General features: G+C 35.4%; 2 protein-coding genes across 3 annotated transcripts; both read left to right on the top strand.

Moving 5' to 3' along the window:
• The first annotated feature begins 260 nt into the window (after positions 1 to 260).
• LOC135637363 (serine/threonine-protein kinase STY13-like) lies at positions 261 to 9,600 on the top strand. 2 transcript variants are annotated; one of them, XM_065150074.1, is made up of 7 exons: positions 261 to 573; positions 749 to 1,313; positions 1,868 to 2,000; positions 2,183 to 2,378; positions 5,773 to 5,897; positions 7,400 to 7,558; positions 9,143 to 9,600. In XM_065150074.1, the coding sequence occupies exons 2-7, from the start codon at positions 1,078 to 1,080 to the stop codon at positions 9,446 to 9,448; spliced, it is 1,155 nt and encodes a 384-aa protein (XP_065006146.1). In that variant the 5' UTR covers positions 261 to 573; positions 749 to 1,077; the 3' UTR covers positions 9,449 to 9,600. The 2 variants fall into 2 exon arrangements, with proteins under 2 accessions (XP_065006146.1, XP_065006147.1); XM_065150075.1 differs by having other exon boundaries at positions 745 to 1,313.
• Positions 9,601 to 10,319: 719 nt separating this feature from the next.
• Positions 10,320 to 11,208, top strand: LOC135635493 (RING-H2 finger protein ATL74-like). Its single transcript, XM_065146597.1, has 2 exons — positions 10,320 to 10,365; positions 10,445 to 11,208. The coding sequence occupies exon 2, from the start codon at positions 10,533 to 10,535 to the stop codon at positions 11,061 to 11,063; it is 531 nt and encodes a 176-aa protein (XP_065002669.1). The 5' UTR covers positions 10,320 to 10,365; positions 10,445 to 10,532; the 3' UTR covers positions 11,064 to 11,208.
• The last annotated feature ends 6,899 nt before the right edge of the window (positions 11,209 to 18,107 follow it).

Raw genomic sequence — 18,107 nt, 5'->3', positions numbered from 1 at the left:
TGTATGATTCGACAAAAGGTAGGTGCGAGTCAACTCACTCCGATCGCACAGCCATCCACCAATTTGTGTTTGTGTGATGTGAATGTCACATCCATCCGTCACTATCCGTACCCAAAACATGGCTCCCTTTCTCTCTCCCCCACTCTTATCCTCACGCCCCCACGGAAAGTAGCAGTACGAACAAATCAACGCCCGCCAAAGGAAACGGAGAGAGCGGCCAACAAGGAAACGAGTTGGAGGGGAAACGTCTCCGAAAGCGCCACCTCGACCACCACCGACGGTGCGGTCACCGCAACCATCGACTTTCTTTTTCTCCGCCACTGCTGCGAACGTGGCGACCCCTCATGCCTCGGGGATTTCCACGGGGTGTCCACCATATAAAATGAGAGGGCTGAGGAGGGTGGACCAGCCGCCGAAGTCCTGTACGATCGGTGGTGGGGAGTTCTTCTCTGACGCTGGTTTAAGGAAGGAAGGAAATATAAATGGTTTCTGAGAGTTGGTATCGGAGGATTAGGGCCTGGTTCAGTTGACGAAGCAGTTCTTATAGAGGAGCTGCGCGGATCGCAGGTCGAGGTACTTAATCTTGTGGTTTTCTTCTACTGTAAGTTTTTCTTCCGATGCCTACTGCTTTTGGATCCGGCGGCGAGAATCGGATTCGAATTTGAGCACTTCACTGCTTGCATCCTTTGTATATACATCTATATGCATTTAATACTAACTAACTTTTTGGTTTTCTTTCTGGAGATAGGCTATACCAAGTTTCAGGATCAAGAGAAGGTAGTTTGACGGAGAAAAAAGAAGAAGAAAAAAAAAGAGAGAGATAGGTTTTGGTGGTGACTTGAGTGCGGGAGATGGAGATTTTTAGCAAGGAAAGAGTTTAATGAATTATTTCTTCGCTCGGAGTATATTATTTGAAGGGAGGGAAGGATTGTTCTTCCCGAATCGATAAGTGAAATCGAAGGAAAATGAGGCAACGCTGAGTTAAAGAATCTTTGTTGAATAGAGAGAAAAAGGTGCGATTTCTTTTAATACCGCTCTACTGGGAAGTGAGGGTTTTGTGGCTGTGCTTGCAAAAACATGAGCTGTGTCGACGACTGTAGAGACGGCAGAAGAGAAGAAGCAGAGTTCTGGCGTCCAGGTGGGATCAAAGTAGTGGATGATTCTCTTCAGCTTGATCGGTACTCACTGGGAAACAATGGAACTTTCCCATCTGCACAACTCGATATTGATGAGAAGCATTTGATTGACCCGAAGTTACTTTATATCGGAGCAAAGATTGGAGAGGGAGCTCATGGGAAAGTCTATGAGGGGAAGTAAGTTAAAATAACTAATAGGATGAATGCCTTCTCTTTTCTTTCCTTTTTTGTAATTTGAAATCAGGTTTTTGTTTGCCAGATGAACCGTATCATATATAAAGAATTAGCAGCTGAAGTTAGAATGATGTCAGTAGATTTATCTATATCAAAATCATCTGAAGTTGACATAGAACATAATTTGAGTATTTCTGGTTAGTTCAATGTTCTGTGGTGGCCTTAAAAGGAAAAAATAAAAGGAATGTGAATGTAAAAGACAGCAGGTTAAGATTGAATCAGGTCTGCCAACAAACTGAAATTTCCAAGTCAGTTGCTCAAGTAGAAACTTGCATATCAGGCATGACTATGCACAGTAGGTGATGCAATTTTGGCATACAAACTATATACTTTTTTGGAGAACAGTTGCCTGCTAACCAACGATCTTATTGCCACTAAATGGAAAGACACTAAGATTCCAACTATTTTGCTGCCCTTATTGGTCATTGATGCTTTCTAGTTTGAGCATGTGCATTATGCTGTTTGATGTTATACTTATACCAGCTGCTTTCGTTCAGGTACTGTGACCAGATAATAGCAATCAAAGTTTTAAATGGCGGCAGTACTCCAGAAGAGACAGCAACTCTTAGAGCTCGTTTTATTCGAGAAGTAAACATGATGTGCAGAGTACAGCATGAGAACCTGGTCAAGGTGAGTTTCTGCTTAATATTACTTAAGTTGTTGATCATGTCTGACATATAGTTTTCAAGACTATGGTGTTGGCCTCCCTATCTCATCCTTAGTTGCACGCTTAAATCTGTTTCAGTGCTCAATTGTGGTTCCTTGTTGTCCTACTTTTTATTCTACCTCAAGTAATTCTCTCTTTCATGAAGTTCTTTGGAGCCTGCAAGGACCCCTTCATGGTGATTGCCACGGAGCTGCTTCCAGGAATGTCATTGAAGAAATATTTGAGCACCATTCGCCCCAAACAACTAGATCTTTATAAAGCAATAAGCTTTGCACTTGATATTGCTCATGCAATGGACTGCTTACATGCTAATGGGATTATACACAGAGATCTGAAACCTGGTTGGTATTTTGTCTTGTTATTTTATTGTTTACAGTACAATTTAAGTAATTTCATTGTTCTTTTTTTTTTGTTGTGGCTTGTACAAAATTAATCTACTACCATACAGCACATTTGACTTGAAGGACTAATTACTTTCATCAGCATAACAGTAACAATCACCTGCCTCTAAATTTTTTTGTCTGCCCCGTAAGGAAAACTTCTTTTTTCTTTCTGTCCATTTTGTGCTTATCTTTCTAGCTGTATGCATAATTACATGTTGACATGTGTGAATGCACATTTAGGTAAATCATTATGCATGTTTGCATGACATACTACTCCATATATTACTTGCATTGCTCCAACACAAATACACATAAAGCATAAAAATGTGCATTGCATAGCATCTGCATATCAACGAATGCTGTTCTATCACACCTACTATGCTACATTGAATTGGCATGTTGGTCCTTTATGACCCTGTCTATCTCTACTGCAATGATGTTTGGTTTTTCTAAACCATTCTGTTTTGCTTACTACTGTGAACTATATTATCTTCTGTTAGTTTATATCATTTGGTAGTTAGGATAGAAATTAAGGATGTTTAGGTGTGGACAATTGGTAGTTATATGTTACAAGAAACTTAAGCATTGGTCCATAATCCAATCATTAATGATATACAAATATTTTTTACTGATTCACTGCTATTTTTTTCTCTGTTTTTAAAGGGAAATTGTTACTATGATCTTATATATATCCTGGCGATTGTATTGCTGTTCCCTTCACTTCACAAAACAGATAAGAGTATCTTTTAACAGTACCTGAAAGCCTTATGTATTTATGGTTGATTTTGATTCCTTACTTTGGTATTTGTCAAAATTGCTACATTTATTTGTGTTGCTTGTGCTATAAAGTTACTTGAATTAGAGATGACATAGCATATGTTGCTTTATGTCCGATTCATAATTAAAAGATTCATGCATTCCAGTAATAGGCATATGATATAGTTCCTAGAGATTTATTGTGTGTCTTCTAATAGTTATGTATGATAGTGTAATTAATATTAGAATTAAGTGTGTCTTCTAGTAATAGGCATACGGTATAGTTCCTAGAGATTTATTGTGTCTTCTAATAGTTATGTATGATAGTGTAATTAATATTAAAATTAAGTGTGTCTATTGACTTTCCTATTAATATAGTCATGATTTGTTTATCTTTTTCACATTGGTAATAGACAAACTTCATAGTTGTATGTAGGATAATTACTATATATTTTATTTGCTGATTCTATTATCTTAGTTGATGAGAGTTTAAACTAAATTAATTCTAAGCCTGAATCATGGAGACAAATCCCAAAAATAAACAAATTATATTTATCAAAATTCACATTGAATATATGTGATATAATTTTAGAAATATCAAGAGTAGACCTGAGGTTATAGTTAAATTGGATGAATAAGTTTTGTCAAGTAAAAAACTTTAAGTATCTTAGATAAATTATTCAACAAGATGAAGACATTGTTGAAGATATTATTTATAAAGTGAGGGTTAAAATTAAAAGGGACATTTTGAGTTTTATGTGATCATTGAATACCTCTTAGATTAAAAGAAAAATGTATAAAATGTTAGATTAGCTATGGTTTATGGACCTGAGTATTAGACAATTAAGAAATAAATACACAAAATATTAGATTAGCTATGCTTTATGGACCTGAGTTTAGGCAATTAAGAAATAAATATACAAAATGTTAAAGTGAATGTATGAAGTTATTAAAAAGATAAAAAAAAGAAATATTGTTATTTGTGAATAACTACGTATCATCTTGATAGAGAAAAAGATAATGTAGGATTCTTTAAAGTTATATGGATATGTGCTAAAAAGACTTACAGATGTTGTAATTAGAAGAGGTAAATAGTTGGGATATTATGACTTGTTGTGTTTGTTTTCTTGTAATCTTACTTTCTGCTGGTCTTGGAGGATTGAGAAGAGAGAAATGGATGGTACCTGGTAACCAAAATCCATGGTTGTAGGAAACTTTTAATTTCAACACCTTTAGTAGTTCTTTGTTCAAATCTGATGTTGTATTTTGCTGGTAAGATTTTTGGTTATGACCATTCTCCACCCTTAAATGCTCAATATAACAATCAAACTTACAATGGCTAGTTCATTAATTGGTTCATGTTCTAGTTGCCATTTTCTAGCATTTCTAAGCTTTTAAGTTCATCTCATCAAAATATGTTTGATCAAACCCTAGTTTTTATTAATTCTTGATTTTGATTCAGACTCAACTTATATGCCCTGCTATTGGGCTCACATTAATCTGTTGGGGCATTGGCATTTTCAATTCCTTTTTCAATAAATTAAATATGTAAGCCTCATTTTTATCTCTGAGGATTTTTGTCTTGTCCTTTTTGTTCTTGGTTCATTATTCTAGCAGTTGGTCCAGCTGAAAGCCTGAAAGAAGTCCTTTCAGTTAGAACTTGGATTTCTGTGCCATTTCTTAGATTCTCATTTCTTTTTGTTTATTTTTTCTGATTTGGCCTTCCAGATACTGATTTTGCATAGTTCAGTTGCTACAATCCTTGATTTAGATCTTTGATTATCTTCCTGGATCTGTTGGCTCTTGTAGTTGTTGAAATATCTCTTTTATTAGTTTACCTTGACTTATATACTCACTTCCTTTAGCTTACCTGAGGAATTCAACACTTCAAAATTTATTGCTTTTGTTGTTTGCCATGTTTATGTTAGCTTCTTCTTAGTTGCACAATATATCCTGAGGACAAGGTTATCTACGTGAGACCACTTGTCTAAATGACTTGTGATGAATGATGAAAATATTTTTATTTCTTTGTTTTTTAAATAATTTACTGCTGGCAAAGTAGAATCAATACTTTAAGATAGTATCAAATACTATAAAAGTTCTGTGACTTGGTCTTAAAATAGGTGCTGGACTATCTGCAGTTAAAATTGACAATGGTTAGTCTTCTTTGACTTTTTGAGCTTTATGGTACTTTCATTATGAGAACAAAAAGATCATTATGTTAATTGGTCACCACACATCTATCTTTACATTTTTAAAGTTGCAACTCATGTATTTCAAATCATTACCTTAACTGGTCACTACACATCTATCTTTACATTTTTAAAGTTGCAACTCATGTATTTCATTGCCACTGTATGACTTTTATTATGAGTCAAAATTGTCACTGGAAATGATGCCATATACTTAAAAAAGTGTATACAAAACATACCATGTTATAAAGATGTTGATGTAGTGATGAGTGATGACCATGGAGTATCAATTTATCATAGCTATTGAAATTTGTGTGTTGTATGATTTGGTCATGTACAGTATTTATTGTTGTTTTGTGCTCTTTGATACATTGCTCAATAGTAAAAGACATTGAAATGTGCAGATAATTTGTTGCTTACCACAAATCAGAAGAATGTGAAGCTTATCGATTTTGGACTTGCAAGAGAAGAAACAGTGACTGAGATGATGACTGCCGAAACTGGGACTTACAGATGGATGGCTCCTGAGGTGAGACATAATTGATTTTGTTGGTTATCATGTATTTGTTACCTGCCTAACTTCCTTTTTCTTTTTGGGTGGGGGGTGGGGGGAAGATCTGTTTGGGTTATTTAGACATGAACATGTAGTTTACCTAGCAAATATGAGGATGCAATAGGGGATGTTGTATTTGAAAGTTTTATTTCCTTCCAAGAACTGCAACTGTAGTTACCATACTATCATGATCTAGATGAGATGCCATGAAGAATGTCATTAACAACTTACAAAGTTGAACCTGACTTATTGTATCATTTCTTGAATTCATAAGTGACATATAAGATTCCTATTTTTAATATTTTTAAACTCTTTGTGAATTTTTTAATCTACTCTTAGGAAGTTGCTGGGGTGAGTTCCTTTAGTGGTTGGCCCAAAGACCATCAAACCATTGAAACATTGCTGATAATACTCGTATTTTTTGTCTTCCACAAGTTGTCTTTAATCCTTTTAGATCTCATATAATGTAGGTAAATGAACTAAGAAACTAATTTTGGTGCATATAGCTTGCTTATGTTTAATAGATATCCTAAATGTAGCTCGGAGAAATGAGCAACTTAGAAGTATGGAGATTGGCATTTCAGTATTCAATTTTAAGTTTGTTTTTTGCAAATTTGTTCCTAAGGTCTCGTATTATCTTCTTGGATATAAGCACATCTGTGCATGTAAGAAGGATACTGTTATATTCCTTCATGCACGAGAAGTTGCTTGTACTTTGCTAGGAACTGTTTGCTCGTGTTATAGTTAAATCTAAATTGCAAAGTATAATATGTAATTTCGAATGATACCATCTAGTACGGGCGGTACGTATCGGTCCCATGGTATACCGGTACGCGGACCGCCCGCTACCGGACGGACCGTGCTATAGTGCTACAGTAATATACTGTAGCAGTGTACGGGCAGTATGTAATGTAATTTCGAATGATACCACCTGGTACGGACGGTACGTACCGGTCCGATGGTATACCGGTACGCGGATCGCCCGCTACCGAACGGACCGTGCTATAGTGCTACGGTAATACATTGTAGTAGTGTACGGGCGGTATGTAATGTAATTGCAAAGTATAATATGTAATTTCGAATGATACCGCCTGGTATAGACGGTACGTACCGGTCCGATGGTATACCGGTACGCGGACCGTCCGCTACCGGATGGACCGTGCTATAGTGCTACAGTAATACACTGCAGCAGTGCTACGGTGTTTCACTGTAGTAATGCTACAGTGCTACGTAGTAGGAGGAAAATCGTACGGTAAGTCCTGGTGTACCGCTTGGTACGCCAGTACCATACCGTACCGAGCCAACTTCGAAACACCGGTACGGTACAATATTGTATACCTTAAAGTCATGTTTAAAAAATACTTTTGATGCCAAAGCTTTAAAGTTCAGTTGAGTTGCTTCATCAATTTTTCGCAAACTTCATTCGTGTGATCCTTTAATTATTTCCTTAGCCCTCCTGACTTGTTGTTCTGCTGCAGTTATATAGTACTGTTACACTGCATCGTGGTGAGAAGAAGCACTACACAAACAAGGTTGATGTTTACAGCTTTGGCATTGTTTTGTGGGAGTTGCTAACCAACCGAATGCCATTTGAAGGAATGTCAAATCTGCAAGCTGCATATGCCGCTGCTTTTAAAGTTAGTATCTGCTTTTGATTTCCTTCTTAATTTGTTGCTATCTTTGATAGAGTCCAGTTTCATAATATGTTAGAATGCTATGTGAAAAATGAAAGGTGCAGAGTGCACAATTGAAAAAGTAGCTAGATTTGTTGTACTTGTATAAAGTAACTGAATTTGTTGTACTAACTATGAAAGTAATTAGATAGGATTTATCGATGAAGGTAATTAGTCTTTCATTAATGAAAGACTTTTGCATTGTGCATCTCATTACATTTTGCATTGTACCGAACATTCAAAAGGGTTTCTTGTGTAACAAACAAATAATAAAGTCTTGGAATAATCGGAATTGACATACCCCATGAAAATTAGTTTCGTAAATCTTACCATTATATGTATAATGAAGAGGATTAATACTTTAATGATACTAAAGAATTATCCTAGTACCTGCTCAATCTTATGTATTATAAGATAGGGTTTATGCAGATACTAATATTGCAGATTGTATTAATATAGCAGATTGTAGAGTATTGTAGACCTCTGCTTCAACTATAGGTGCTGCTTCCATTTAAGTAATAATAATAGTCATACATGAAAAGTATTACTTGACTTGTCTGCTGCAGAATTACTTTAATTATCTTTTAATGATAATGTAATATTTGTTGTTCTGGTCTACGTCTGTATTTCTATTGGCCATATCAGTCTGACCTTCAATGCTTCTGTTGTCAACCAAAAATGTTACAAATTTTATGTTTACATTTGTTGTCAACTTTGCAGTAAATAGGCATTTCTTGTGAGTTGCTTAAATCAATGCTGTTTTACTTCAGTACTTGTATGAGTTGTATGGCAATGACAATTTAGCTTGCTAATAAAGATTCAGGTGCATGCAGAGCCAGAAACACATGGAAAGACAAGTTTGACTTATATAATTGGGAGGATCTGAAAAGCACTTATTAGATGAACAATGAGAAGATATGTTCAATTGCAATAGTAGTGAAAGTAGGGTGTATGTCAGATCTATTTATTGACGATAAGTGGTACAAGCATTATGAATCTCTGTGACCATATAACACTAATCAAAAGAGAGCGAGTTCAAGTGCTACAGCTTTATGAATCATTGTGACCATGTAACACTAATCAAAAGAGAGAGTGAGTTCAAGTGCTACAAGCTTTATGATTCTCTGTGACCATACAACACTAATCACGTGAGAGAGTTCCAAGTGTTACGACATTTCTGAATCTCTGTGAACTACTTTCCTGTAGTAACTTGGTAAATAAATAATCCACATGTGTTTGGAGGATTGCTGACACTGATCCTTCAGGTGTTTGATTGTTGATTAGCAGGGACTATGTTGATGTAACTGATGGAATATGGATTAGTTGCCTTATTGTATGGTCACTGCCGTTTTGCTAGATATTAAAATGAAAACCCATTTAAGGTTGAATGTGCTTAGTGGATCAGAAAGTTAATTATCTTGGCCAGAGTTGTCACAAGTTGTTACTCACAACAACTACTACAGTTAATTCTCTGCTGTGCAATTTTTTTAAATTTGTCTTCAAATAACTGGCTACTGACTTTGAGCTTGATCTTGTGTTCCTTTGAAGCAAATGCGCCCACCCCTGCCCGAGGATACTCCACCGGAGCTTGTGTTCATCGTGCAGTCATGCTGGGTGGAGGATCCGCATACACGGCCCACCTTCAGCCAGATTATTCGCATGCTAAATGCCGTCATTTGTACCCTCCCACCAGCACCAGCACCAGCACCAGGACCACCAGAACAGGAGACTGTTCCTGCTACGATGAGCACCAGAGGTACCATTACAACCACCACTTCCACACGCAGGGGAGGCAAGCTTTCTTTCCTTCGTCAGCTCTTTGCTGCGAAGAAGGAAGGTAAGAGTAGCACATAAGATAGTCGAGACTTATATTTTTGGTTCTGCCATGGGGTTGGCAGTGTAGATTACAAGTTATACAGGAAAATTCGGGCTTATGAAAACATTGTAAGAAAAATCAGTGAAGGAAGCAGTATACAAAAGCCACTCATAGCTAATTCTACTCTTCAGATTTTTCTCTTTGTTTCTGTGTTCAATTTTCCCTGATCATGGCAGCTAGTTGAGCGAGCAACTGGCACTGCTTGTGTAGGTCTGTGACCATGAACATTTGGTCACCCAGTTTTCGTGCTTTTCATTAATGCAGTCTCCGCAGCATGTTTCAGAGTCCATACGTCAACCAATGCATACCGATGCCAAATCATAAATATGCCGATTGAATCAGAATTGTCGTCGTAAGATGATATCCTGGCTGACATGACATGCAGGTTGGCCCGAGTGATTTTGTCGATTTGAGGATATTTTAGCCATGCTTTCGTAGAATACTCGTTGTCGCTAAAGATTCTGGTTCGACCAAATCTAGATTCACACCTGATACGGTGGATTACGCTGTTGAGTGAATCAAACGTAGATATGTAGCTGGACTCCTGCTGCGGTCTCTCACCAACATACTGTCGACTGAATCAAACACGGGCGTCACACCATATCAATCCGATGAGAGAAACCGGATGATCTTAATGATTTCACCAACATACTGACCTGTGTGTCGTATGCTTTAGTTATCACATTAAGGAACCCAACACAAGTCATTATGTTCCCCCTTTACCTGCTCCTATTTCCATCACCAAATCCACCTATTCACTGAATCCCCCCCACCCCACAAAGTGTCACCAAGAGCACAAAGATAAATATCTGTCCTACGTGCCTTGCATGATTCCCACACAGCCGAGGAGGCGTCCGATCGATCACCAGTGAATTCCAGAAAGAGGAAATCATAGGTAATCCCTACGAGTTCTTCTTTCTTCTTATCCCCGTGGCGTCATTTTATTATCTGTCTATCTATCTTTACTGGTTTAGGCCAAAGAGATCAGTAGGGCTCTGACCATGATTCCAGAGCAGACCATATGAGTCGACCGTCGTACCGTACCGAGAGTTGGATAACGGAATGCGCCGGCTCGTCGATGCAGTCCCGGAGGCACCACTGCTGCCCAATGGAACAGAGCCGTATAGTGAAAGCGACGGTGGCGCTGACGACAACTATTTCAATACTAGTTTGCTCGTCATCCTAGCGGCACTGCTTTGTACTCTGATATGCGTGCTTGGGTTGAATTCGATCATACGGTGCGCAATCCGGTGCAGCCACCGCCGTCACTTTGCGTTCGGAACTCCCGAGGCGACAGTTGCCACCGGGATCAAGAAGCGGGCAATCCGCCACATACCAATCGTCGTGTACGGACCGGAGGCTACCGTCACGGCGACTACTGATTGCGCCATATGCCTAACTGAGTTTGCAAACGGAGAGAAGATTCGGGTGCTGCCCGAATGCTATCATGGATTCCATGTCAGGTGCATCGACACATGGCTTGCTTTGCAGTCAACGTGCCCGACTTGCCGACACTCTCTGCTGCTTGACAAAGCTGGGCCCGAAGCTGGCGATCGGTTTCCACCGCCGGACGATGGCGTTGCGCTGAGATGAAGTGAGCTGACCGCGCGCGTGGCTAACTGAACTGAAGGGTCTCGCTGCACATTTCCTGTTGTTCGCTTGCCTCGAAGGACTTCATTTATGTATGTAACTTGGAGAGCTCGCGAGTTTCTCGTGATCCCCACCCCTTGTTTTTACCTGTGTTCTAGTCTGGCAGGCTGGCTGATCAGGGAAATGGATTGTTGCATGGATGGATGGCACTTTTGCTTCCGTATATTATCTGTGCTATCTCCAATATCTTAGAATATCACTAGTAGTAGGTGGACTAAATAATTATTTCACACTTTCCTCCAACGGAGCTGTTGAATCCATTCTCAAAGTCCTTTTTGTGTTTCCCAAGGAAAACCCAAGTAGTTCAACATGTAAAAGAAAATTATGTGAGTGCAATTTAGGTTCGATGATCTGCAATCGAGCAAAGAGCCCTCAAAAGTGGCGTCACCAGTAACAGTCGCAATCAATTTAGGGTCGATATTAAGAGAGAAGAGAGTTGAGTTTAATTAAGTTCAGTGAAAAATAAAAATGATTGCTCCATAGAATAGAAAGCAACCTGTAAATTGCTTCGCATGTCTCCATTCTTATTGCTAAGCCGAGGCTATATACTTAGCACCGTGATTTTCCCACCGTCTGATTTTTAATTCTAATTCCCTATTTAGCTTATTTTCTTTTTTTTACATGATTTAGTTGTGATTAAAGAATTAAATTTGATTCCTCTCTAACACTTTACAATAAAGTGTGTTTCCCCTCTAATCAAAACAAAACAGGATACTAATATGACAATAAAATAAAAATTACTTATTTATTTAGTTTAATATCTGCTTAAGTGTTTTGTTATTTGCTAAACAAGTTGAATTAAATATTGGGTTAGTATTTTGAAATAAATCTTTTATAATTATTATCATATTATTATTATTATTATTTGTTAATATTATAATTATTTCTTGATTGATTGTCCATGTAAATTTATAATTTGATTAGGATTTATAATCTACGTTGGACTTTTGAAATTTGTATTCTTTCATAATAGAAATTAGCAAAGATATACATAAAGTTGACAACATTGTTTATATATATATATATATATATATATATATATATATATATATATATATATATATATATATATATATATATATATTAGAATTGAATTAGTATAATAGTATTTTTAATCAATTTTAAAACTCAATCGATAAATTAATATATTTCGAAAACTCAATTGATTAAGTTAAAGTAGGAAGTAAAGAGAATAAGACTAGGTCATAAGTAAAGGACAAATAAAAAAAGATAAACTAATTTATTTTAATCTTATCAATCGATATCTATTCCCGATTCCTTTTTTTCTCAATGCTATTGGCTTTTATTACTCAAATTCTTTCTAACTAGTGAAGATTAACTATTCTTGTTACAACTTTAAACTTTTTTTAGGCTTAGGAGATAACATTCATATACTCTTTTAAAAAGAGATTTCTCACTTCTTATAACTTAGAATTTCAACTAAGTTGAAGAGAAGAAGACTCAAACTATTTTCAAAATGAGAGCTTACAATACCTCACTAACTAAAAAATGAATGCTCCATCAATTAAGTCTAAGTGAAGTATTTATAAATTACAAAAGGTTTCAAGAATAAAACAAAAAAATTAAATATTTAAAATTTCATGGTATGAATGGTACTACTATTGACACCGGACAATACTACCATTGTAACTTTTGACACGAGCCATAATTCTATACTATGGTGGTACCACCATTATAATTTTTAAATTTTGATGGGTACTATTACCGTCCTAGATATGCTATTGTCGAAAAAGATGATAAAGTATAAATAGTAATTGTCGATTGACCTAGGTAGTACTACCACTTATGCTAGTACCATCATCGAGGCCTAGTTTAGATCATTAGTTTTACATTTTAATGGGTCTAATTCGGTCCAACTTTAAGCTCAATGGCTTTCTTAACACGTATACTTTGATACAAATAGTTTACAAAACTCATGACCTAAGTTTTAATACTTCAGCTTTGTAACACCCTACTCCTAGTTCCACCCATACCCTTGCATGCATAAATAAAGTAAGATGTCATATTTTCATTTTCACTACTACTATCGATATGAATATAGCAAAAAGTAGATAATATTAAATTTTAGATTTTAATCTTAAAATTTATGTCTTAAATTTTATCAAAGTCTTAATCGAGATTATTTTTTTTTATCAATTTAGGCTAATATTTGGTCAAAACAAAGTCTACCAATTACTAGTGATCCTGTAGACTATTTGTATCTACAAAACCATGTGATGCATTGCAAAATTATCCTATAACTTTTAATAATTGAGTTGCATTGATTTTCTTATTATTATTTGATACTATTATACTCGACAACCAAGGTATGAGCAACTTAGGATTATCAAGAAAATATCATGAGAATTAGAGGGCAAGTTAGTCGCTTTGGTAATATTTGGGAAGAGACTCTCGATGGTAGAGAGACATCCATATAGGGTGATTAAAGAGATATGGTGATTAATATGCGAACATAATTAGTGGAGAGACAATCTTAACAACTAGAGCAATTATTAGCCTAAGGACAAGAGGTAGTGCCGATAGCAACTCGAGGACATGATGTAGAATCAACTAGTGAAAGATTTAGAAAGAATGATCTACCAATTTTTTAAGGTGATATAGATCGACTAGTGGCTAAGGAGTAGATAAGAAATATTGAGGGAATATAAGTATACAAGGATTTCAAATGAAACAAAGTTATTTGTGCAACATATGTGCTATGAAAAGATGTCTTATGGGATATAAGAAGGGGAACTATAGATGCTGAACACATGATGTGAGAAAGATTCAAGGAGATCTTTAACCAAAAGTATTTTAGTGCAGCCCATCAATCAGTCAAAATGATAATATTTGTTAATCTTAAACAAGAAGGTCAATTGGTGATAGATTATATTAAAAAGTTAGAGGAGTTATCCTTATTTGCATCCCACATGATTAACACTAATATCATGAGGGTGGATCAATTTTTATAAAGACTCCGAGCAAAAATTTATCGAGATGTGAAGAAGATGATGAATGCCCTAGATATTCCTTATTCCTTCATAGAGAAAAAAGCCTTCGAGAAAAAGAAGGTCAAGCAAAGAATTTTTCAAACCTAACAGATAAGTCGCATTTGAGATAGCAAAGGAAGGGTATTAATTTTAACAATAGTCCCTTATAATAGATTCTAGATATTAGCTAATAAAGGTAACCTAAATGCCTTAAATAAGAAAAAATGGGTCAGACATCCTAGTTTTATTAGCTAGATCAAGCTCAAAGACCCACTTGTCTTAAATGTGGAAAGCAGCGTAAGCGAGAATGTCTTAAATATAAAGAGTTATATCTTTAATGTAGATATTTATCAAGGAACTACGTAGCAATCTAATAGGAACAAAGAAGAGTACTAGGTAGAGTCTTTGTAATGACTGCTAGGCCATTAGTAATCTCAAGTAAGATATTAATTTCAATATTTTTTTATATACATTAATTGATTTTGGCACCACTTATTCTTTTACATCATTAGCTTGCATAGAGACACTTATTCTTTTACATCATTAGCTTGCATAGAGAAACTAAGTAAACCATTTAAAGCATTAGATGTGATGTATTATATAGTTATTTTATTAGGAGATATAATGTATTCAAGTTAGCGATTGAGATCATACGTAATTCAGATTGATAACAAATTAATTGCATATATGATAATATTGAACATATAATATTTTGATATTATATTAGGCTGGATTAGTTATTTAAACTATTGAATCTTGAATCTTAATAATGAAACCAATTGATAAGTTTATTGAATTAAATATATTTTTGAGATAAGTGACACAAGAAATATATTTTAAAAAAACATAATATCAAAATATTATAAGCAAACCAATCGAAGTATTTGCTTAAAATACAATTGATTACTGAAGGGCCAACTATCAAGCAAGAGAGTCGAACGTTGTATTTTAAAAAAATATCATATCAAAAATTAGACATCGAGTTGAAGGATTAATCGACATACTAAAGATCGAACTTTGTGTTATAAGTTTAGGTATTGTATCAGAATGATCGGATATTAAATCGGATGATTAGATATTGTTGGAAAGTCAACATATTAGTAAAATAAACAATATGCTAAAGGAAAGAGCGATATGTCGAAGGTTCAAACGAAGTGTTGGAAGTTTAGACAACATGTTAGAAGAGCATACAATGTGTCAAAAGCTTCATAAATATGTCATATATGTGGTTGATTTGTCAAAGTCTTAATTGATATCATTATAGTCCAATTTGAGTTGGTATTAAGCCAAAACCATACCAACTTGTCAAGAAAGCCATTAGGATTAAACCAAAATCGAATTCGACATGTTAGAAGGGCACACCGGTGGACTAAATAAGGCTTGAGTGGTTGTACTACTAGGTCCAAACGATAGTACCACTTAAGTCAGTTCATAAGTATTGTTTATGCTTTTTCGATATCTTAGTAATGGTACCACTTATGCCAGCAATAGTACTACATAGGCTAATGGTAGTATCGCTAGAGCTACTTAGTTGTGGTAATAGTACCACCCTACTCTAAAAAATTAAGGATTTAAATTTTTAACTCTATTCTTAAAGCCTTTTGGGGCTTATAAATACTCAACTCAAGCTTGGTTGATGGAGCATCAATTCCTAAGCAAAAATATATTGTAAACTCTCATTTTGAGCATAGTTTGAGTCTTTTTCTCCTCTTGAGTTTGATTATAATTCTAAGCTATAGGAGTTGAAAGATCTTGTATAAAAAGAAAATGTGCAAGATATTATCTTAGCCAAAAGAAAAAGAAAGTTATAATAATGGTAGTTGATCTTTGCCTATTGGAAAGAATATCGATTGTAAAAGCTGATGGCCTCGAGGGAAAAGAAATCAGGAGTGGATATAGATCAAGAAGACCAAACCTATAAATATATTTATCTCTCTTTACTTGCCCTTTACTTATGATTTAGTTTTATTCTCTTTACTTAGAAATTAGCAAAGATATACATAAAGTTGACCACATTATATATATATATATATATATATATATATATATATATATATATTAGAATTGGTATTAGAGCAAGGATCTCTGAATTGGATTAATATTCAAGAGAAATTTAATGGCTTTTTCAAGCCATCAAGAGGGTCACTTCATCACTCATCATCCTATGTTCAATAAGATGGACTACACCTATTGAAAAATACGAATAAATATTTTCTTATTTTCTATGTATTTTGATTTATAAAATGTTATTAAGTTTGGATTTTAACTACGATAGCAAGGCATAAAGCAAAATGAAGTCTCGGAGTCAAAAACACAATTTTGTTGGGAGTTCGAGAGTTTGTCGGAAGTCCGGACGTTCTTCGAAAGTTTTACCGGAATTGATTGAGAAGTCCTAGAGCTTTCCAAAGAAACTTATTGAAACTCGTCAAGAAGATCGTCGTGAAGTCTAGGAGCTTACCAGGAGTCCGCCAAAACATTGCCGAGAGATCATCGAAAGTTCGTCGAAAGATTGTCGAAAGCTCAATGAAAGAAACCAGACTTATTTTACTTAGAATATGTCTTATGAATTGTAGTTAGTATATAATTAGAGTTGGGATTGGATGGTAATCCCATCAACTCTGTTAGGGGCCAACTAAGCCCGAAGTTGGGCTAGTTTGGGCCTGATTCAAGGCCCAACTAAGATGCTAAAAGCCTGACTAACGATGGCATCGCCTAGGGAACAGCACCCCAGGAATTATGGGTGTGGTACCGCCCAAGCTGGGTGGTGGTACTACCGATAATGAATGCTGCCAACAGTGGTGCCGCCCCTATTCGGCGGTGGTATCGCCTAGTGGCAGATCTTGCGATGGTAGTACTGCCCAAGAACGACGGTGGTACAACCAGTACTAAGGAAACTTGGGATGAGACCTCTTTAGGCTCCGAGTTTGAATCAACTTGAAGCCTATAAATACCCTCTCATCCCTGGTTAACTAAAGCAAGTACATAGAGTTTAAAAGTGATAAAACGATGTAGAAATCTCTTGAGAAATTCCCTTCTCTAGCTTAAACTTGGAATTCTATTTAGAGAGGAGTGTGTGCTTATAAAGGTTGTCTTCTAAACCTATGAAAATGAGAACAAGGGTATAAGAAGGAGGTTGATCTTCACCTATTAAAGAAAGATCGATAGTGTATGCCGATGGCCTCGACGGAAGAGGAATCGGTGGAGTGGATATAGGTCACGACGACCGAACCATTATAAAAATCTGGTTTACCTTTACTTTGAGCAATTTACTTTTATAAGCAAATTGCCTCTCATTCTTACTATATTTTTACTATGCCTACACTCGCATACGCTTTCAATCTAAGCATATTTCCGAAATCGATTTTATCGTATGAAACGAAAGAATTTTCAAGAACCGACATGATTTTTACCGCTGCACTAATTCATCCCCCCCTCTTAGTGCCGACTCATTCCTAACACGTCTTGTATTAAATGTGAATTTAGAAATATCTAATCTGAAACTTTAAAATGAGTTAGTTCAAAAATTACTAGATTACATGCTTTGAAAAATTCAAAGAATGACTTACTTGCTATAAATGAAATACTAAAACATTACTTAAAGGAGTCTATTAATAGTAATGATATAATAAAAAGAAAAGCATATTTTGATAATTATTAAAAAAAATTAAAATTAAAAATAAATCACTAAATATGATTTTTGATAAACAAGATTATGTATTTATATAAAAAATTATTGATTTGATAAGTAATATCACACGTATAACTAAATTTGTAAAAGGACCCACACTATACTCTATTAAGAAATATAATCATCCTAAAATAATTTATATTTCTTTATGAATCATAAATAATTTAAAGTTAAAATATAAAAAAGATAGATCTAAATAATATCCAAATTTATTATAAGCTTCAATATTGAGATATAGTCGTCGAGTCTAAATAAATTTTTCACAAAACTATACGAGGGACAGACTCCTCTCATCCTTAAATGAATAAG

The sequence above is a fragment of the Musa acuminata genome, chromosome BXJ3-4 (assembly GCF_036884655.1).
Source record: "Musa acuminata AAA Group cultivar baxijiao chromosome BXJ3-4, Cavendish_Baxijiao_AAA, whole genome shotgun sequence".
Taxonomy (NCBI): Eukaryota; Viridiplantae; Streptophyta; class Magnoliopsida; order Zingiberales; family Musaceae; genus Musa; species Musa acuminata.
Note: the sequence above shows the minus strand (reverse complement) of the source record. Positions and strands in the feature narration are given on the sequence as shown.